The following is a 22,674-nucleotide window of genomic DNA, read 5'->3' on the forward strand; positions in this document are numbered from 1 at the left end:
GGGCCAGCCTTCCCTGGTTTAGAGCGGCGAGGGAGAAATTGCTGGAAGGCCGCTGACTGCTTCTTCGCCTCCTGGTGTCTGGAGACCACGGCGTTAACCGCGTCCCCAAACAACCCAGAAGGCGAGATCGGGGAGTCAAGGAGAAAAGATCTATCTTTCTCCTTTATCCCCGACAAATTCAGCCAGAGATGTCTCTCCACAGTTACCATGCCAGCTAAGGAGCGGCCAATGGCACGGGCCGTCTCCTTGGTAATGCGGAGAGACAAATCTGCGGCCTTCCGCAGCTCTAAAATGTCCTCCGGAGAGGGACCTTCCCCCTCGTCCAACTCTTTCAGGCGGTCGGCCTGGTAGGCCTGCAGAATGGAAAGAGTGTGCAGGGAACTACCAGCCCGACCAGCCCGACCAGCCGCCATATAAGCCTTGCCCACCAAAGCCGAGGTGTCACGACATGGCTTGGTGGGCAGCACCGGAGCTTTCAGGGACGATGCCGATTCGGGCGAAAGATAGCTCGCGAGAGCATCTTCCACCCGCGGCATCGCCCCGTAGCCCGCCTCGCGTGCCCCCAGGACATTGGAATAATCCAACACTGGGGGATTAGAAACACGCGAGGAGTAGGGCTTCTTCCACGATCTGCACACCTCAGCGTGCAGATCTGGGAAGAAAGGTAAGCCCCGGCGCGGTGTTTGGACCCGGTGCGAAAGAAACTGGTCGTCCAGCCTGCTGGGTGGCTGGACTTCCTGCATTTCTTGTGGCCAATCGATCTTTAATTTGGCCACCGCCCGGGTCAACACCTCAACCAGCTCCTCATGGGCGGGTGGATGAAATGTGCAGAGTCCCGCTTCATCCCCCGCCTCGATGCCCGCGCCCTCCGGCTCCTCAGAACCGGAGAGAACGAGCATCTGACCCTCCACCCCGGGGGAAGATGCCGCAGAGCGGGCTTCCACACGGGGAGGAAGATCATCAGAACTGTCAGAGGAGGATTGGGAAGGTGCCGCAGCAGTCCCAAAACCCTCTGACAAGTCCCGCTTCGAGCCCCATGATCTGCGACGCCGAGCCGCCTCAGCGACCGCGGGTCCAGAACCACGGGGCTCACGAGGCTGGCCGGTCTCATCGAACACGGCCAGCCGAGAGCGGAGCAGTCTGAGTGTCAGCCGCTCGCAATGCTCACAGGCGGCTCCCTCGAGAGCCGCCCGAGCGTGCTGAGCACCCAGACACTGCACACAAAGCATGTGTGTATCCGAGCCCGAGATGTAACGAGGGCAAGGATGCACACACTGCTTATACTCTCTTTCCATCATTCACACTTTTTAAACTAGCCACACACACAACTCAATCGCAACTGGACAGAACAACAGTAAATAGACAGACAATGTAACAGAGAGCGCCTGCTGAAGAGCAAAGACTGCCGCCATTATGCGCCGGCTCCCCTTTTATACTTCCGGGTACGCCGTCACAATGACGTCATCACGCACGCCAATCGGATTGGTCTAGTTTCTATTCAGACTTCAGAGCCGCTGATGCTTAGGGAGCATCCCCATTTCGTCGTTCCGACGCAGTGTGAAGTTCCCTCGATAAAGGGAACTACACTCGTTGGTCATGTCATGTGATGTTTTTTTAACTGTTATAAAATATAAAAATTAAACATTTTGAATTTTTAATGCAGTATGTTACTGAGTTTCTTTGTGTGAGCGGGGCTGATTTGTTTCCATTTCTCCTCGAGAGGCTGCGCGAGCCTCAACAGCAACCGTCAGTTCATTAGCCTACATTATATATTATTTTCTGGGCAAGCCTTAATCTCGAGCCCTGAAAATGATCAGAAAATGTAACGAAAATGTAACGAAACGTTGTAGAAATGTAGTGGAGTAGAAAGTAAAATATTTGCTGCAAAATGTAACGAAGTAAAAGTAAAAAGTATGCCCTATTTATTCTACTTAAGTAAAGTACAGATACGTTAAAAATGTACTTAAGTAAAGTAACGAAGTATTTGTTCTTCGTTACATTCCACCACTGCCAAGTGCATGGTAAAGACAGAACTTTTGCTATGGGTGATAAGTCCTGGTTCGTGGTTAATCGGAGGGGAAAGAAGTGGACACCTGGTTTCTGGCCCATGTCATATACTGTTGATGTGGGACTTTCAGTTCACTGGAGGCATTATGATGATCAGATGCTGGCACGCCTGACTGTGAAAATGTAGATGAACTGGGACCAGAAGTCAAGGATGTTCATGAGACAGATCCTTGTGAAAATTCAGTGTCAGAAGTAGTATCACTTCCACGGACTGCTTCGGCACAGCCTGTGGTTTAATTCCAAAACTAAAAGGTGGAGGTGTTAAGTGCTCCACACAGAGAGACTGAGATACCCTGAATGTACCATTAAGCCCCCAGTATGGTTTAGCCCATAAGGTTCACGTAGGAGGTATAAGTTGTATACATTTTAGCAGCTATAGTACTAAGTTTGGTAAGTTACTAAGGGTAAACACAATTGTTAATTTAATGAATGTAATGTTCAATCACAGTTGTTTTATATTTCTGGTATTATGTGTTACTTTTTATGTTACTATTATGTGTATAATTGTGTCATGCAAAAAATATTGAAGAGTAACAAAAAAGAAAAACAAGAAGAGATACACCTTCTGAAGTGTACGTAACATCTCTATTGATGTGGGTACAACGACATTATGTGAGGAGGAATATGTGATATATGCACTTAATGTCTCTATGCACTAGATGGAGCTCTAGCACTCCACTTGTATGTTGTACCAATGCATGAAGAAGCTGAGTTCCTCAGTAAAGACACTAGAGTTATCAGGGCACTTGCCTCAGTGTATTATTCATGTTACATAAAAGAGATAAGAATATAACAAAAATCATTCATTAACACACTGCAGTATGATTATTGACATTACAAGCTTTTTTAAGACACACAATTTGGATGTAAATTCTCACTGCCAGCATCTCCACACTTATAACATTTTATTTGATTTCTTTCCTTCACACACCGATAGAGAGGCACTCGGTTATTAATCTTTGTAAATTGACCTCTGACACCAGTCGAGTTTTTGCACCAGATCTCTTGGAAAACAAAAGCTTTAATCCCGATTGCCTGTGCGTTTAGCCAGTTTGAAAGGCCATACAAAACAATGGCATCATCATTCATGCTCTTTTCTATGCAAGGTGAGTTGTAAGTATATAAAACAACACATTGATCGTCATTTGGCAATCTCAAAATTTTGTTAAGGGGAGATGTACTTGTGGCATCTATAGGATAGATAAGAGCAAACTCAGAATGCAATGTTTCTTCAGAAAAACTGGACTTTTGGATCCAACTCGGCTTTGCAGCGGTGAGACTTATTGAGTCTTGGATGACTTCACAAAACCTTCGCTGACTGTTGGTCTTGAAGTCACAGAAGGCATTTTCCATTTCGCTCATGTGGAAGACTGAATCAAGAATAAACTGTTCTGTACACTGTTGATATGGGACCCTGATGACTACAGAAAACTGATTAGGCATGACATGGTTGTTTGGCTGTAACCTAGAAGACAAACATCACAAATATTCAAGACTTGTTTCTGAGACAGAATTAATAAAATCTCCTTGCTTACAAATTCTGCATTAAAGGGCCCTATTATGCTATTTTAAAGGTTCTTGATTTTGTTTTGGAGGTCACCTACAACAGGCTTAGTAGGTCAAAAAACGATTTTCTCATAATTTACATTGCACATCACCACAATTTTCAATCATTCTCAAATAACTTGATTGGCCAGATGACCCAATCTGTTGTGATTGGTCTACTGCTAACAACGCAAGTCAGAAACAAAACAGTGCATATGTTAGCCGAGCACTAACATAACATTAACGTAATGACTCAAATTTTAATGTAACATTTTCAAATTTTCCCCTATTTGGGAGTGAGCACAAACTCAGCATTTGTGTATGTGTCCCTTTAAATTCAAATGAGCTGCTGCTCCCCGCCCCCCTTCCAGCAGCTCCTTTACACAAGCTTTGGATACAAAGCAACAACAAATCTCACAGCAAAAATCTCAGAAAATGCTTGTTTGAACTGGAGTCGTACACATATGAAGAGATTGTAACCTTTAGACTGCATCTGGACGTTTCTGAATGGTTAGTGCCTACATTTATGTAACGGTAGTTTTTTATTTATTTACGTTGATTTAGCTCATCAACTAGCATGCACCGTCAAACTCTTGAAATTGTTGTATTGGTTCTGTTGTGGAAATGTAACATACGTAACTTATCGATCACCGACTGGACAATGCACAATAAATATGCTTTTATGAATCACACAGACGGTGAGCGTTTTCAGGATAAAACTAATGACACACCTCTAGTCTCTGTGAATACAGTGAGACTATTTAGCCATATTAGCCTTACAGCATTCTAGAATGCTCATTCAGAACGGACATTTGCAAACAACCACAAAATATGAAGTGCCTTTCTGACCAGTCATGAGTAAAATGATTTGCAAAAATATATAACATTCTTTGGCATGTTTCCGATTTCGTGCGTATAATACACCATAAAGTGTGTATCATATGCACGTGAAAAACCGCCTACCATATGCACACCAAAACTTGTTGGTGTATACATTCCACGATATTGCACACTCGTACTATTTATGCGCATTTTCGTGAGATCGGGCTTGATAATGATTGTTGGAATATAAAAAAAGTATTGGGTGGATTTTTATCATTATATTCTGGTTGTTTACACAAACTGTGATCACACATCTCTGTTCAAACACCTTATTAAAGTCAATTTTGCATAATACGTCCCCTATTGGACACAATTTTATTTTAAGTAATGGGCCCACAGCTGATTAGCAGAAGTATTTCAGTAAGACAGAAATAAAGTGAGTTAGCCAGACCAGAGACATTCATAACAAAAAAAAAAAAAAAACTGTATTTTAAACACTAGAAAGAAAATATATACTGATCAATAATAATCATATTTACAGGTTGAGATTCTGAGGAGCAAGAGGGTCCAAATAACAGAGCCTCAAGGACATTTGAGAAGCAATCGTCAAAAGATTATTCTGCTAATTTTAACCATTGACTCTTCACATTCTCATCCTTTGGAAGTGTTAACAACGAGAAGTTGCTTTTGAAGAGCAGAAAAGAGCGTCTTCTCTACACAACATGAACAAGAGCTACAGTGTTTGAGGGCGGGTCAAGTTGTTCGTAAGCGGACAACATAGAACATAGGTGGGCATTAGGCAAATGTGTTACCCAGTGACGTGTAGCCGTAACGGAAGTGGGGTTTAAATTCCTGATTACTCGTTTAAGCTGTTCAGCTTCACAACTTTGCAGATCGTTTACATTTACAGACAGCTACATTACACATTATTGCATGAAATATTTTAAAAGCATAATAGGGGCACCTTGAAAAGCTTTCTTGTGTTTTACTGTAAATTATGCAAATATTGACTTACTTTTCATCAAAAAACTGGATAATTTGAGCAAGAACATCAGTGTTCACTTGCGTCTGATTGCAATGAATACGCATTTGAAGCAGGCAGAAGATAAACACCCTCAGTGCCACAGATGCCTAAAGTTAAAAGGACAAACCTGGTAAACAAAAGAACACAAGCAACAAAACAAAAAAAGCCATGATGAAAATGCTCACCATGATGATTTTTAGAGAAGAAGGAAGATGCTTCTCAGCTCTTCAGAGAAGATGGGTTGGGTTCCATCAGACTGAGAGAACATTTTATTCTGGGATCAGTCATATGCAAATAAACTTGTAATCGTTAACAGAGGAGGCTGTATGAATGTTCAACAGACTGTTTGACATTTGCATTTAATTCAGTCCACATCAGTTATAGTTTGCAAATATAGTACTCAAATATCATAATAATGAATGTCCTCTCTACTGGATACCTGCAGTGGAATGGTCCATCAGCATAACATTAGTAAATATATTAGCAATTCTTCTGGATTGCTTCGAGACTTCATCCAGAAAGATACAGAAAATACTAATTTCAGCTAATTTAACAGTTATAGCAGCACTAGGTAACTTTTGCTCTTGGGGTCCCCCTACAGTTGGGAAAAAACTATTGTCCTCTACTACTGTCGTAAACTCTGTCATCCTACATCAGGGGATGCCATCGCGCGTGCATTTGTTGACATGACAAACCTGATAGCCCTGAACTAGTGATGAGCGGGTCGTCTCATAACCCACAAACCCTGTATGTCTATTTAATAGTTGCGGGTGCGGGGCGGGTTGTAAAAATATAAATAGTGGTGTGGGGCAGGTCAAATAATTTCATAAAAGCGGGACCCACGGGTTGGAAAAAAAGCCGACCCGTGCATCACTACCCTGAACAATGCAGGAGGAGTTCACATGCAGTTTTTTTTCTGGCGTCACGTATGAAATGTCTTCATCCCAGGTACAGAGGCATGTTTCAGCATGTCATATGAATATAATTTCATGGGTTTTATTTTTTTTGAAACGCCAAATGATCGCGATGCTCACGTTTACAAGCCAGTGTCATTATAGTAGCCTAGTCTACTGGTTACCGTTTGACAGAATCTATATGATACTTCAATTCAGAGTTTGAGTGGTAGGTAATAACCTTAGCGAGCATCACAGCTAAGTCAGCATCAGTCGGGCACGCCTCCTTCAGCTCACGCCAACGAGCAAACGCTGGCCCAATGTTGATCCTCGTCCTGCCTTTAATCCGTTCACTTTTTCGCTTCCTCTTTTTGCTTTCCTCCAACAAAACCTCTGCCTTCTTATTTTTCTGTGCTGCTTCAGAGATGACTTTTCAGAGTACCCTTCACAATGCATGCTTCCTAATTCGTCCCACCGAGAGCAGAGACTACATTACCCATACACCCTTGAGCTTCAAAAGTGAAAAGCGCATGCACCGCTTTTGCCGCTGTCAGTGCCAACAACTCAACATGGTCCATAGAGGTTGTGTGAAACGCACAACCATAGCTGCTCGGTTAAAATACAAATATATTTTTTTTCAATACCCTTTTGCACATTTTATTTATGTTCAGTAGCTCTTTCTAGCTCAAGCAAATCTACAAACTAGTAAAAGGATTTATTATTTTGTATAAGGTCGTCTGACTGCGGGTTGCCAACCTGTATCGTCCCGTATTTAGGGCATCAATGAAGCTTTCCGTTAACCTAGAAATCTAGATGCACCCTAGCGGCAGCAAATTTAATCTGCCCACGAGTGTCGTCTAGCAACTCTCAATACCCTTCTGAGCTGTATTCGCCTAACTCTTGCCGGGCCAATCACATCATGTATAGAGTCGGTGGCCGGGGCCATATTGAAGACGGCCGAGTTGCGCTTGCGTGCTTCTAGTAAACACAGAAACTGGCAAACGGCGGTCTTTCGAATCAGCTTTGACCGCGACTCTGGAAGACTTGGAGTTAAGCTTTTCTCTGAGAAAAGAACAAAGAACGGCACTAAAGTCATTCTTAAAAAGGGAAGATGTGTTCGGAGTTTTGCCGACCGGATACGGCGAATGTTTAATCTATCAACGAGCTCTGCTCCACCTTCGTTGCTCTGGTTGGTGTAGCTCTATCCTATCGCGTGCAGAGGGAGTTTGAAAGACAACCGTTTATCCCGCCCCTCGGATTGAGCTGTCAATGGTGAGTTTCCAGACCAAACATCTTGATGTGTGTCTGGCTTGTCAGGCTAGCTTTCCATATGAACGCCATATGGAAAACAGTTTGTCCCGTATTTTCAGGCATATGTGCTAAATTGAAAATTAATAATTTATTTGAGACAAACCATTGTTTGATTTGTGAACATACCCGTTTTGCGGAAGGCTTTAAGACCCAGCAGAATCCTCTGCCCGTGTTCGCTATTGAAACTTGTCTCTCAGTGGGTCAAGCTGCTGGAAACATTGATACGTTTTTTGGTGTCTGTGAAAGAACTATGCGGCCATCATTTACTGATAACTCTCCTCAGCTGGTCTGGCGATTCTGTGCGTGCGTGAGCTTCATGGACTGTGGTGTTCTCTCAACCAATGATGGGTTGAATCTACACAAGGACCGCCCTCCTCATTTCCATGTTGCACACAAAAAATAGAAAGAAATGAATCAATAGATCAATAAATGTAAAAATAAATACATGTGGGAATAAATAACTGTAAAAAATAAATGAACACCTAAATAAAAATAAAAAAAATAAATGTAAAAATATATATAAAAATAAATGTTAAAATTAATTAACAAATAAATAAAAATTAAATTTATATATTTTTATTAAGGTAGAAACAAATAAATTAAGGCACAGATAATACAACAATTTTATTGATTAAAAATTTATAATATTTATTTTATCAAGTCGTTTATTCTGTTATTTATTTTCCTATTATCACATATATATCTATTTATGTGTTTATTAATTTACATATGTGTATATTTATTTATTTATTTACTTACTTATTAATTAATTTATTCTAATTTCTGTAGGGTTGGTCCTCCATAGTTCACAGTGCATTAATTAATGTTAACAATATTTTAATAATGTATTAGTAAATGTTGAAATTAACATTAACAAAGATAAATAAATGCTTCATAAATGGAGTTCATTATTAGTTTGATAACTAATGTAGTTTAATAATGTTAACTAATGAACCTTATTGTAAAGTGTTGGCAAAAAAAAACTTTTTTCCATTGTTAAAGGGTTTGAAGGATCCAAACCATGAATCGATATGCTGATTCATAACCGTTCAAAACTTTCCCTGCGTCCCAATTTGCATACTATCCATACTAAATAGTATTTGAAAATAGAATTAGTATGTCCCAAATCGTAGTATGCTGAAAAGAGTATTCCAAAGATACCCGGATGGTTTACCATTTCCGGTCAGAATTCGAAGTGCGGATCGATGCACACTCTTAACGGCTAATATTGCCCACAACCCATTGCGGGATAGGAAATGAAACTGAACGTGGAGGATTTTAACTGTGACGAATCTGACGATGATTGACAGGGAGTCCGTTAAAGATGATGAGGTAGTATGTCCCGAAGCTTGCATACTTTTCTGCTACACACTCAAAAGTATATACTTTTTCTTCACACAAAGAGTACATACTACTAGGGCTGAACGATATATCGTTACCGTATCTATATCTAGATATGAACTTTCAAGATATTACTATCGAAAAAAAGCAACGATATAGACGATATAGATTTCCTCTCTCCGTGCTCGCCCTGCATACAACTCTGCCAGTCACAACAAACATCAATTCCCTTTCGAAAGGGAACTCGAGCTGCGTCAGCTGACGTTACGGGGAACGCCTTCAGCGTGACAGGTGTCTGAAATCGCTATCAAATCACAATCCTACTGACCGTCGGCAGCTGGTGATGTCATCACCGTGCGACCAGGAAGTACAAAAGGGCACCGTGCCAACATGACGCTATTCTTTTCGTCTTCAGGGACTGTTCTGTCTGGTTCGCTAGAAAGTCTGTCTAAAAAGTTTGAAAATGAAATGCACACATAAAAGTAAATGGGCGTATAGGAAATGCGCTGATCCGTGTCCCAGGTTTCTCACGCCTGAGGACACGCACACCCTTTGTGTGCTCTGCCTGGGGGAAGAGCACGCGCGGGAGGTTCTCGAGGGGGCTTCCTGCGCAAACTGCGAGCGTTTTCCGCTGAGGACGCTCCGCCAGCATCTGGGAGCTGTCCCGCTCATGCCGAGGCTGAGCGGCGCCGTCTGTCCTGGGGCTCCCAGATGGATCTGGCTCATCGTCTGGAGAGCACAGTGCTCGCGGACAATCAGCCAGGTCGCGGGAGAAGGCTGACGGAGGAGGAGTCGGATGGAGACTCCTCCTCTTCGCCAGCCTGTGCTTTTCCAGTCGATCAGAGGATGGCTGTGGATGAGGAGGATAATGAGGCTGAGGCCGAATCCTCCCAGCCATCCTGCCCTGTGTATGGGGAGCTGCTGGATGTGATGGGGTGCGCGGCGCTGAGACTTCAGCTGCCGTGGCAGAGAGCCAGGGGAGAGGCCGCCCGCCCTGACAGATTGGGCGATCGGTTTCTCCCCGACCATAGTCGCCCAGCTCCCGGGAGCCTTCCATTCCTCCCCGACCTTCACGAGCATGTCGTGGGGGCATGGAAGAAACCCTACTCGGCGCGAATCCATCGACATCAGCGCTTTAATTTCGCTGATGTCGAGGGATTGGCCAAAGCAGGGTATGTGTCAATGCCGCCCATCGACGAGACGTTCGTGAACTATCTCGCGTCCAGGTTGTCATCGACACTAAGAGCTCCAGCCCTGCCATCAAAACCATTGAAGACGACTTTGCGTCTTAATAGCAGGGCATACACGTCGGCGGGTCAGGCGGCCTTGCACACGATGTCTGTGTCGCAGGCTTATTAAGCTGACCTGCTGAGGGACCTCGATCAGGGGGAGGGCCTACCCCCTGATGCGATGGCTGAGTTGCGCCGCACCACGGATCTCTCTCTCCGGGCGACCAAACAAACAGCAGTTGCCATCGGACGGTCGATGGCGGCTATGGTCGCCACGGAGAGGCATCTGTGGCTGAACCTGGCGGACATCGGGGTGAAAGAAAAGGCTTTTCTCCTCGATGCCCCGATCTCGCCCTCTGAACTTTTTGGCACCTCCGTCGAGGCGGTGGTGGGAAGGTTCAGAGAGGCGAGGGCGCGTTCGGTGGCTTATAGAACTTGTATTCCGCTGAGGTCCGGGGTGGCGCCCAGGCAGGAGGGTGTCCCTGGCCCGTCGAGATCTGAGGATCATCGGCTGGGCCAACGTAGTAGCGTGGCCTCTCGTGCCGGTTCGGCACGGTTCGGGCATTGAGGATCTATTTGGAGAAGTCTGCCCATTGGAGGAAGTCAGACCAGTTGTGGGTGTGTTTTGGTCCACCCAAGAAAGTGCTGCCTGCGGCAAAACAGACTATCAGTAACTGGATTGTCCAGGGAATAGCCACGGCCTATCAGGTGCGCAACTTGCCTTCATCTATAGCTGTGAGGGCTCATTCGACCAGGGGCATGGCCTCTTCGGTAGCCCTCCTTTCGGGAGCCTCTTTGCAGGAAGTCTGCGAAGCGGCCGGGTGGGCCACTCCGCACACCTTCATTAGACATTACAGTCTGCACCTCCCAGTGACGCCAGGCGCCAGAGTGCTTGCCTCCTGAGTGTGCCCAGAATTGGTTCACACCAGGTGGTTTCGATGGGCCTGGGCTAGTGGGTATTCATTCCCCGAAGTGTCATCTACGATGACGCAGTGCGAGTTCCCTCGATAAAGGGAATGTCTTGGGTTATGAATATAACCCATGTTCCCTGAGAGGGAACTAGACACTGCGTCTCGTAGCCCCGCCTACTGTTTGTGCCGACATCCCTTTATACCTCCGGGTATGCCGTCACTCGCTACGTCATGATGCAACACCAATCAGGATTGGCCTTTTTTCATTCAAGCTTCAGTAGCATCACGCCAAGGGCATTCCCCTCGAAGTGTCATCTATAATGACGCAGTGCGAGTTCCCTCTCAGGAAACATGGGTTGTATTCATAACCCGAGACGTTTTTAGCTGTTTAGACTCAGAACTAGCAATCACTATTGATCCAATCGGTCAAACGGGTTTACAAAATGTTTTTTGATTGTTTGTGATTGTTTGTTTGTGACAATATGTAATAAAGTTCGTAGATGGGAAGGAAGGAGGCGGGAACCGGCGAACATTCAACAACTTTTATTAAATAAACAAAACGAAAGTAAACCGCGGGCAGCCCCTCACGGACGACTGCCCACAAACACATAACAAAACATAACATAAATCCAGGCCTGGTCCTCTCTCGTCTTCCGCTGCCTTCGTTCCTACTTTTATGCTCCCGTCCCTTGGCCGCGAGACGAGAACGGTGTGTCACGCAGCTGGTACTCATTACCACTTGTCACCGGCCGCTCTTGCAGTCCCTCGCCACGCTGCTTGCCACACCACATACCCCCATCGCCCCTCGCAGGCCGGGGGGCACTCCCGAGACTGCGCTCTAAACACCCCCCCCCCCCCGCCCCTCCCGGCGGCCGTGGCACCTGGGGTTAAGGACAGAGAGGCGAGAGAAATGGAGACGGGAGCACCGAGCTACAGAATGAGAGAGGGGAGAGAGGGAAAAAGAAAGAAAGAAGAAGAAAGAAAAAAAAATCTGGTCCGGTTCCCCGACACTGTTTCTCACCAGCCGAGAGGCTCTTACTCGCGGTGCTATGCGATGGTGCTGGACGCCCGGTGGACGGCCCGATCCTCCTCCGCCCCCTGGCGGCCGGCGGTGGCTCCTCCGATTGAGGGCAGTCGGCAGCGAGCTCCGCGTTCCCTGCTCCTCCCCGTTCCGGCGGACGGCAGCAGGCTCAGGCCCACGGCGAACGCCGGCAACTCCTCCGCTCCCTCCAGGACGGCCGCCACCCCACCTTGACCCAGGGGCATGGCAGCGAGCTCTCCGTCCCACCGGTCTTCACTCGCTCCAGCACCACCGCCTTGGGCAGCCACTCGCGGTCTTTCCTCATCCGCTCTGCCCGAACTCCTCAGCACCGCGATCACCCTCAGAAGCGAGGGCTCTCTGACAGCGCGTCCCTCATTCCTCCCGGGCTTCGGCACCAATGTAATAAAGTTCATGGATGGAAGGAATGAGGCGGGAACCGGCGAACGTTTCACAACTTTTTAATTCAAAATAATCAAAACGAAAGTAAAACCGCGGGCAGCCCCTCACGGACGACTGCCCACAAACACATAACAAAACATAACATAAATCCAGGCCTGGTCCTCTCTCGTCTTCCGCTGCCTTCGCTTCTACTTTTATGCTCCCGTCCCTTGGCCGCGAGATGAGACCGTTGTGTCACGCAGCTGGTACTCATTACCACTCGTCACCGGCCGCTCTCGCGGTCCCTCACCACGCTGCTTGCCACACCACACAATACTCAATTTTTTATTCATAATATTATAAATACTGAAATTAGTGATTTTATTGACACTACACTTTATACTTTTGCACCAAAAAAATATCGAATGCGGGTTCCCTAATCGTCAATTTTAATCATCTCGGGGTTTTCATCACAACAACACCAGCTGATTCATATGTTATTCAGTTCAGGAACTTATTTTTTTTTACCATTAGGAAGAGAAAGACATTAATATCAATCGGCACGAGCGGCAATCAGGTCAGCGCGACTTTAGTCGGGTTCAGATGTCTCTGGAGATATTTTCGTGTCAACGTCAATATTTTAATATTTTCTTTTTTGTTTTGTAGCTCAACATTGTGCCAATAATAACCATCTTAATTTAAAGTCATATAAGGCCTGCTATGTGTCTATTTAAAACATGTGGATGGTGGTGCGTCAGATTAATGCAGTGTTTCCCAACCGGGGTGCGCGGGGTGCCGCGTGAAAGGTTTCAGCGCGCACTTTGCATCGCGGTTCATCTCACATCTGATGACGCATCTTTAATATAGGTTGTAACTTGAAAATAATGCTTTATGTATGTGTCTGTCGATGGATACACCTGCTGGCTCCTCAGTTATACATTACAGCAACAGCGATAATAAAAGAAAAACATGGGCAAACGGTCTCTCATAGTAAACTTTGTTTAATGCATGTGAGTCCTGCCGTATCATAATATGAATATGGGTGTAGAGCCAGAAGACGCGATTGAGAACTCACATGCGATCGCAATGTGAGAAGATTTGTCTCTCTGCTGTCATCCGAAAGCGCGCAGATGCACGTCTCACAGCGCGCAACTATTGAGCTCTCTTTCAAGTCTTGCACTTGAACGGACAAACTCACACAAGAAGTAGCCGATGTCAACATGTCCATCTTGATGAGTATCCAAGCAGACATAGTCTGAATATGCCTTAAGTTAACATACAGTCGAGAAAGTGATACCCCTGGGTCTTAAAGGAGCAGTAGCCTTTACTGCTGTCTGTTTAATGTCAAAGAAGATAAGGAATCACTCACTGCTCTTGATTGAATAGCTTTTGTAAGTTTAATAAGGATTAATATTATAAACAGTTAAATAATTTTAACAGTTAAATATGCAGTCATTTTTCATTTGATTACTTTATTCAATTTATATACCTAAAAACTAATGTTAGACCTACCTGAAAAGAAAAGAAAAAAGCATTATTTTATTATCTTTGCTCAATATTAATTATTTGTGCTGCTGCTTGTATTTAAGCTATTTGTTCTTTTCTTTATTTTAATTTGACAGTAGTCCTTTTTTCCATGAACATAGCAAATACCGAACCATACAGAAACTGTGAACCTGAAACTGTGAACCTAAAACCTAAAACCGAACCACGAGCAAGCTGTACCGTTACACCCCTAGCGTAACGTCTGCGAGAGGGTGCCACAAAATTTAGAACATTTTCAAAGGGCGCCATGACTGAAAAAAGGTTGGGAAACACTGGTTTCATGAATTAAGTTATATAGGCTATCTAAGATGGCAGCACTTAAACGCGAGCAGGAACAAAAAATAGCTGATTGCTTAAACAGCTTTTCCGATATTAATCTCGGTGGAATTACCCCGAATAATGATATAACCGGCTTTATTGAAGAAACATGAGGATACATGTTTCATGAGGATAAATACATGTACATGAGGATAAATAAATTATGACAGAATTTTTGGGTGAACTATCCCTTTCTTTATTTTTACTCCATTACTGTACTTAATGTTTCATAGTAGCCCAGTAAAATAATTGAAGTTAGAGATTTTCTACTGAAATGTAATATATTAATTGTTTTATATATTAATGACTTTTTCCATGGATATTTAATTTTATTAATAAAGTTATACAAATAATTTCAATTAATTGACTTGGTAATTGTTGCTACAATCAAGCTCGTGTACCCCCAATTCGTTTGAATGTTTTTGTGCTTTTTGGACATAAGCATCATCATAAATAGGCCTGTTTTACAAAACTAAGAATTTTCCCATAAATGTGCCAAATGTGATATATGGCTAATATTCAGGATAATTATGCATCAAACGTGTTGCAGTTTTAAAAATAAGCTTGTTTACATTGGAATTTCTGAAAACATGATTTCCTGAGCCTGAAATTCAGCAAATCTTTAACATAGCCATACTCAGTGAATATTAGAGATATCAAGGTAATATTTTAACAGAATGTTCTTTACATTATGTAGGATGATTTTATGTAGAAAACAGTGAATCACAAAAAAATGACTTTAGGAGGGTTTTCACAGACAGGGTCACATTTTATAAGACAGAAAACAAAAAGAGCACTGAATGAGGTTCATATTTGCTTTCAGTCCATTGTAGGAACACACACACACACACACACACACACACACACACACACACACACACACACACACACACACACACACACACACACACACACACACACACACAAATGTCTTCTAGTGTTTGTCAATGATGAAGCAGCTGTGTGCAGTTTGCATGAACCCCTCCCCTGGTGATGACATTATGCCTTTATAATAACCATATCTTCAAACCTTGCTACACAATATTCTTATTTTCATACATGAATTTGATTGAACTCCACAACACATGATTTGCTTTATCAATGCTTTTATTGATTACAAGAGTAGTTCAGAGAAGGTATTGAAAAGAGAACAAAACTAATAAGGAATATTTTTTTTTAGATATGCCTATCTCAAAAATAGTAAAAATCCATTCCCACTTTGTATAATAAAGACAAGATAAGACTAGAAAGTGTACAATCAAAGTAACTGTGGTGCAGGATGACTGCGTATGATCTCAGAGGTCCGCAACACAGATAGAGGCCATTAGGGATGAACAGGGCATATCGTTCCAGCAATAGTTGGCTGTAGGGTGAAAAATTATACTGGTTATTCTGATCATTATAGTCGTGCTAGAATCAAAGTAATAATGGACCCACTTTATAATAGGTGGCCTTATGTACTAAGATTTTAATTAATCGTTTGATGCAATGCACTTATTGTGTACATACATGTTTTTATATTGTACTTACATTTTTAAAAATACCTGCATGTAATTACGTCTGTAATTAATTTCTGTAGTTACATTTATAATTACACAGTTGGCACTTCCCTTACACCTAACCCTACCCTTAAACTTACCCATACCACCACACCTGTCCCTAACCCTACCCAAACTTACCCATCCCACCACACCTGACTCTACCCCTTTCCCACCTCAGGATCAGCAAAAGTGCTTTGCAATACAATTTGAACATTTGTACATTGTAGATATTTTTGATGTAAGTGCATAGTACTTAAGGCCAGCTAATATATAGTGGGGCCATAATAGGGCCATAATAAAAAGTGAGCCATTAAATGTTATTGTATGATATGAAATTGTAGTATTGTAAATTGTAATCGGAAGTATTCTCACCGGTCCAGCTGATCAGCAGACAGTTCTCAACATTCTGGTTGTTGGGCTCAGTCACACACCAGCTGGTAAAGTCGTACGCAGTTCTATCAGTCCACAACCACTGTCCTTCCTAGAGAGCAAAGACAGTGATCATAATAGTGCATGACTGTACTCTGACTTCAGTAAGAAGCTAATTAACTAAGTCAGCTTTAAACCGCCTTCATTAGAAATGTTGCATTAACTGTTTTAAGCTGAAAGTTCAGTTTAGACAATCAAACACACAAGAAAACACAAATGAACTTACTATTTCTCCATCATGACCACCAATCCAGGTATATGTGGAACGATAAGGCAACAGACCCAGCAGGAAATTATTTTCAGCTCTACTGTGCACAGAAGCGAGATTCGCACCAAAGCTTTGGCAGTTTCTCTAAAAAAGAAAGATATTTTTTTTTCAAAATTGTAAATACAAAATCTATTTTCCCCCCATAAAGAATAAGTGACTAGTTTTCACTAACACATTACCTGTGCTGTGACCTGTGCTGTAACTAACACATTACCTGTGCAGTAACTAACACATTACCTGTGCTGTAACGTACACATTACCTGTGCTGTAACTAACACATTACCTGTGCAGTGACTAACACATTACCTGTGCAGTAACTAACACATTACCTGTGCAGTAACTAACACACTACCTGTGCAGTAACTAACACATTACCTGTGCTGTAACTAACACATTACCTGTGCTGTAACTAACACATTACCTGTGCAGTAACTAACACATTACCTGTGCTGTAACTAACACATTACCTGTGCTGTAACTAACACATTATCTGTGCAGCGACTAACACATTACCTGTGCCGTAACTAACACATTACCTGTGCAGTGACTAACACATTACCTGTGCTGTGACCTGTGCTGTAACTAACACATTACCTGTGCAGTAACTAACACATTACCTGTGCTGTAACGTACACATTACCTGTGCTGTAACTAACACATTACCTGTGCAGTAACTAACACATTACCTGTGCAGTAACTAACACACTACCTGTGCAGTAACTAACACATTACCTGTGCTGTAACTAACACATTACCTGTGCTGTAACTAACACATTACCTGTGCAGTAACTAACACATTACCTGTGCTGTAACTAACACATTACCTGTGCTGTAACTAACACATTATCTGTGCAGCGACTAACACATTACCTGTGCCGTAACTAACACATTACCTGTGCAGTGACTAACACATTACCTGTGCTGTAACTAACACATTACCTGTGCTGTAACTAACACATTACCTCTGCTGTAACTAACACATTACCTGTGCTGTAACTAACACATTACCTGCGCAGTAACTAACACATTACCTGTGCAGTAACTAACACATTACCTGTGCTGTGACTAACACATTACCTGTGCTGTAACTAACACATTACCTGTGCTGTGACTAACACATTACCTGTGCAGTGACTAACACATTACCTGTGCTGTAACCAACACATTACCTGTGCAGTAACTAACACATTACCTGTGCTGTAACTAACACATTACCTGTGCTGTGACTAACACATTACCTGTGCAGTAACTAACACATTACCTGTGCTGTAACTAACACATTACCTGTGCTGTAACTAACACATTACCTGTGCAGTAACTAACACATTACCTGTGCTGTGACTAACACATTACCTGTGCAGTAACTAACACATTACCTGTGCTGTAACCAACACATTACCTGTTCTGTAACTAACACATTACCTCTGCTGTAACTAACACATTAGACATTACCTGTGCTGTAACTAACACATTACCTGTGCTGCTACCCAGTTAAGCGTCTGAGGGAAGAACTTGTAGCACCGGAGACCAAACTTTGTCCATCCACAGGGGCATACTTTACCTACATTAATTGCATACAGTGCATAAATGTTATGTGTATTCTGACACTGTAAATTCCTCATTAATCATGCAAATATTAGTACTGTTCCCAAATGCTTTTAAAATGAAATAGCGAGGGTTTTTACAAATAAATGACTAACCTGCATTCCCCATTGAGAAGATAACAAAAAGAAGCAGAAAACTTCTCAGCATTGCCATGATGAACCTGAAATTAACAAGCAGGAAAAGTTAAATGTCTGCCCTCTGTGGATTCTCAATGTATTTAAGGACGAAAAACAAAAATACTTTAGATAGAAATGATAGAAATGTTATTCAGTCGGTTTTTGTTCCAACAACTCACCTTGGTTTGTTTGTTGCCTTTAGGATCTCAGAAGAAGATTGGGTGAAGTTTCAGAAGCAGCCCTGCTTTTATACTTCACTCAATGTCAAGTGTGTATAGTCTAAGGCACAAGGAGGAAATGTGATCGTTTGACATATAGATTTTTGTACACATAAAAATTAAACACAAATATTGTAGAATGGGGTGAGATGGGGCTGTAGAAATGTAAATGTTAGTTTAACTTTACTTTAAACTATATTAAATATTCATAGTCAAGTTAAATATTAGTCACAAGGAGCATTTCCCCATTAAATATGAAAAACAAACAAGAAAGTCCCGCACACTACCTACTTGCAAAAGTATCCAAAATGCTTTATTTGCTGAAAAGTTTCGGTCCCATGACCTTCATCCAGCCTGATACTTTTTTGGTCCTTTCCCCTACACTGTAAAATAATTCAAGAGCTTTCAACTAATTATTATATAGTAACTAGTTCCACAGATTTTTTTATGTTCAATCAATTTCTAGAAATTGTTACCTGAATTAAAAAAAATCAATTAGCTCAAACTTAACTTCAATATTAAAATGTATGTTTGCTCAATTATTTTTAAAGTTAATTGAATTAATAATTTTTAGTTGGCTCAAACTTGACTTCAACTTTAAAATATACGTTTACTCAACCTGTTTTATGATTAATTCAACGAAAACGTTTTAATTAGGGGTTTCATTTTTAAATGGTTTTAATCATTACCAGGGCGGGACGGGAGGGACGAACCAGGGAGGCACGGGAGGGACAGACCAGGGCGGGACGGGAGGGGCAGACCAGGGCGGGACGGGAGGGGCAGACCAGGGCAGGACGGAAGGAGCAGACCAGGGCGGGACGGGAGGGGCAGACAAGGGGGGCACAGGAGGGGCAGACAAGGGGGGCACGGGAGGGAAAGACAAGGGGGGCACGGGAGGGGCAGACCAGGGGGGCACGGGAGGGGCAGACCAGGGGGGCACGGGAGGGACAGACCAGGGCGGGACGGGAGGGACAGACCAGGGCGGGACGGGAGGGACAGACAAGGGAGGAACAGAAAAGGGAGGGGTAAACAAGGGAGGAATGGGGAAAACAAAAAAGTTCAGGGGGCCATGGTGGCTTACAGAGCTCAGATGCCCAGGGTGCGGGCAGAGCAGGACGTCTGAATAGCACATACATATTAATATGTACGCTGCCAACATTTGCAAATGCCAGCCCATGTTCTAGGCCTGGCGGAACTGCTCATTTGTGACAGGTTTTTAGCGCAAAATTGTAGCTGCTGGATATTAAGTGATCGCTAAATCGCAAAGTGACATATATATATATATATATATATATGTCACTTGATCAGGAAACGCACCTTTTAAACCAGGACTGCACTCTACTCGTCCCGACAGCTGCTGAAAGAGGTCCGTCTGAATCAACGAATAATTAATTTGTTCTGCGTTATGTTCTATAAATATTCACGAAATACATAACTTTACTGTAGTTCTGTCTAAAGAAGCACAACATAGATAAACGCATTCTTGTTAATTTTTGGTTGTAGGATTATTATCATACAGTATGTAACGTTATCAGTGAATGACACATTTTGGCTGTGGTGTGTGTGCATTAATGTTGTGTGTAATGCCTGCTATTATGTTGTTTATTCCAATCACTTATATTGGGCACTTTTTGCACTTAAATTAGTTTTTACTGTTGACATTTTGAAATTATAGCCTAACGTTTAATGTGTCATCATCAGTTAATTTCATGATTTTGACAGTTTCCACTTGGACATTTTAGTCATACATATTGTTTTTGAATGTACTTGTCCTGTTTTGATCCGTTTTCCTGGGAAATTGATTATTTATTTATTTCTGTCAGCATTATTTTGTTTTAAGGAAATAAAAGTGTGCTAATCAATCTTGACTGACATGGCAATACAATTATATCACATTATTTTATTATTTAAAATTTTGGCCGTTTTTTTCTTGGATTGGGCGGGTTTTAGCGAGCTTTTGGGCTGGAAATCGTCAACCCAATCTGGCAACACTGTTCATTTTATTAAAAAACCTTGCGTGCAGAGGTTCTGCTTGACCTTCATCCCCACTGGGTCTGATTCGGGCTCAAATTGGTATGGCAATATAGACGCCATTATTTACACGGCAGATGTGACTTCTGCCTGTGATGGTAAGGGGCGTGGTATTTCTGGCAACCTTGGCACTTCAGCCAATAAAAATACAGGAAACTACATTTGGCCATCTAACCAATCTAAGACCATTGCGTTTTTCATTGCGAAGGATGGGCTTCATAGAAGCAGGAAGAAGACGAGGCGTTCAAAGGACAGTGGAGACAGCAGTGTGAAATAAAGGTCAAATATAAGAAAAAAAAAGAAAAGAAAAAAAAATCAAAAATATAAGAAAAAAGTATCAAGACATGTAATACTGCGCCCCATAAAACACAAACAAGCCCAGAAAAATATCCCTTTAATATGTTATATATATGCTAGTTCACATGTATGCTGAAGTTATAGTACTGACGTTACTTTTTGCAGTTTCTTACTGAAAATAAAGGCAAGACAAGGCACTTCTCTACGGGTGTTCTTTTCTAGTGTTAGCTAGTTTTCAGTCCATTGAGTGCAAGTATAAATCAATCCCAAATACATTTCCAAATATACAAATAACATAAAATATAAGGTATAACAGCTTCTCTTGCCTTATGCGCTGTTTTTTCTACACTGTTTCCCTCAAATAAGCAAGGAGTTAGCACCTTTGGCAATAAAAATAATTGTAAATACTGTAAGCATGAGCCCCATACGGTCTGGCATGCTTTTTTTTACATCTTGTTACCGCAATTCCTGCCGGTCGGGTAGTTTGGCATGACTTCCCATGGAGCGCTACAGTCGTGAGTCGTGATTTAAAGTCTTAACTTACAGGCTCAAAAACCTGCCTGGAACATAAACTTACCACTCAGAAGCGTCCATTTCCAATCTCAAAACAATTGGTTGTTCCTCAAAATCTGCATCTTCATCAGAAACAGGCTCACACATATAAGGTTGGATGCATAATCTCTCCATTGTCTTGACGAACAGTATGTGTTTCTGTCACTGAAATGAGCCGCGCAGTGAAACAGCCTATCAGAGCAGAACTCTACAATGATATTCATGACCCTTCCAAATTAGGCAAAAAAAAGACCATTTCATTCTAGCAACACTTTCTAGGGTTGTTAATGTACCCGTTAAACCGTATCTGGACAATTTGAACCCTTAAATAAGTCACATAACCTCTATGTAGATATTAGAGAAAATTTTTAAATATTGTTTCAACTCATTCACATTTAATATAACAATACAGACAATTACATCTTGAGCCATATCAAATTATTGCATTTAACATATTTTTACTTGTACTTTGCAACTGTCGTCAAGTAACTTCTTGACACTGATCAAAGCTCACGAAGAAGATGAACCAGGCTCTTTAATAACAAAACACCCAGAATAAACACGTAGTATCATTGAACGTGTTTACATGCACACCAGTAAGCTGATAACTCACAAATATCAGGTTATTGAAATAACCAGTTTTCTCCATTTACATGCAAAACAGTAAACTGACAATGCATGTAAACCGCATTTACATGACTTTATTAATAAACCGGGTTAATTCTTTGTAGTGACGTCAAAAATAATAAAGTCTAAATCCGACTCAGAGTACTGCAAAAACGTCAGTTGTGATGTTAAATAAAGTGTGTACCGTGTCAACAGAAGTTCGGCTCATATTTCTCTCGTGCAGTTACAGATGCAGCGTTTACTTCTGCCGCATGAGATGATAACACATTTAAATGAGGCTGCGTTTGTTATATATGTCCTTATTTCATGCAAAATGCTGGCTCGCTCTGTCTGGATGCATTTAAATCTACTCTAAGTTTGCGTTTATGTCACCTATCAAACTTGCGTATGAGGCGCCACGTAGGATTTAAATCAAACTTCGCTTATCAATACATACATAATACATGTGCATATACACCTATACATTACTCGCATTTACATGTATACTATTGGTTGTTCAAAATACATATATGGAATACACGTGCACACTAATAAGAAATCCATACCAATACATATAATGTTAGT

The 22,674-nt window shown here is 42.3% G+C and overlaps 1 protein-coding gene across 1 annotated transcript; it reads right to left on the minus strand.

Moving 5' to 3' along the window:
- Positions 1-15,721: 15,721 nt before the first annotated feature.
- LOC137084549 (type-2 ice-structuring protein-like) lies at positions 15,722-18,685 on the minus strand. The gene is made up of 6 exons (XM_067450836.1): positions 18,565-18,685; positions 18,365-18,429; positions 18,140-18,225; positions 16,623-16,748; positions 16,340-16,448; positions 15,722-15,789 (listed from the first exon to the last, which is right to left on the minus strand). The coding sequence occupies exons 2-6, from the start codon at positions 18,420-18,422 to the stop codon at positions 15,722-15,724; spliced, it is 447 nt and encodes a 148-aa protein (XP_067306937.1). The 5' UTR covers positions 18,423-18,429; positions 18,565-18,685.
- Between the last annotated feature and the right edge of the window lie 3,989 nt (positions 18,686-22,674).

This window comes from Pseudorasbora parva, chromosome 8 (genome assembly GCF_024679245.1).
Source record: "Pseudorasbora parva isolate DD20220531a chromosome 8, ASM2467924v1, whole genome shotgun sequence".
In the NCBI taxonomy this organism is placed as follows: domain Eukaryota; kingdom Metazoa; phylum Chordata; class Actinopteri; order Cypriniformes; family Gobionidae; genus Pseudorasbora; species Pseudorasbora parva.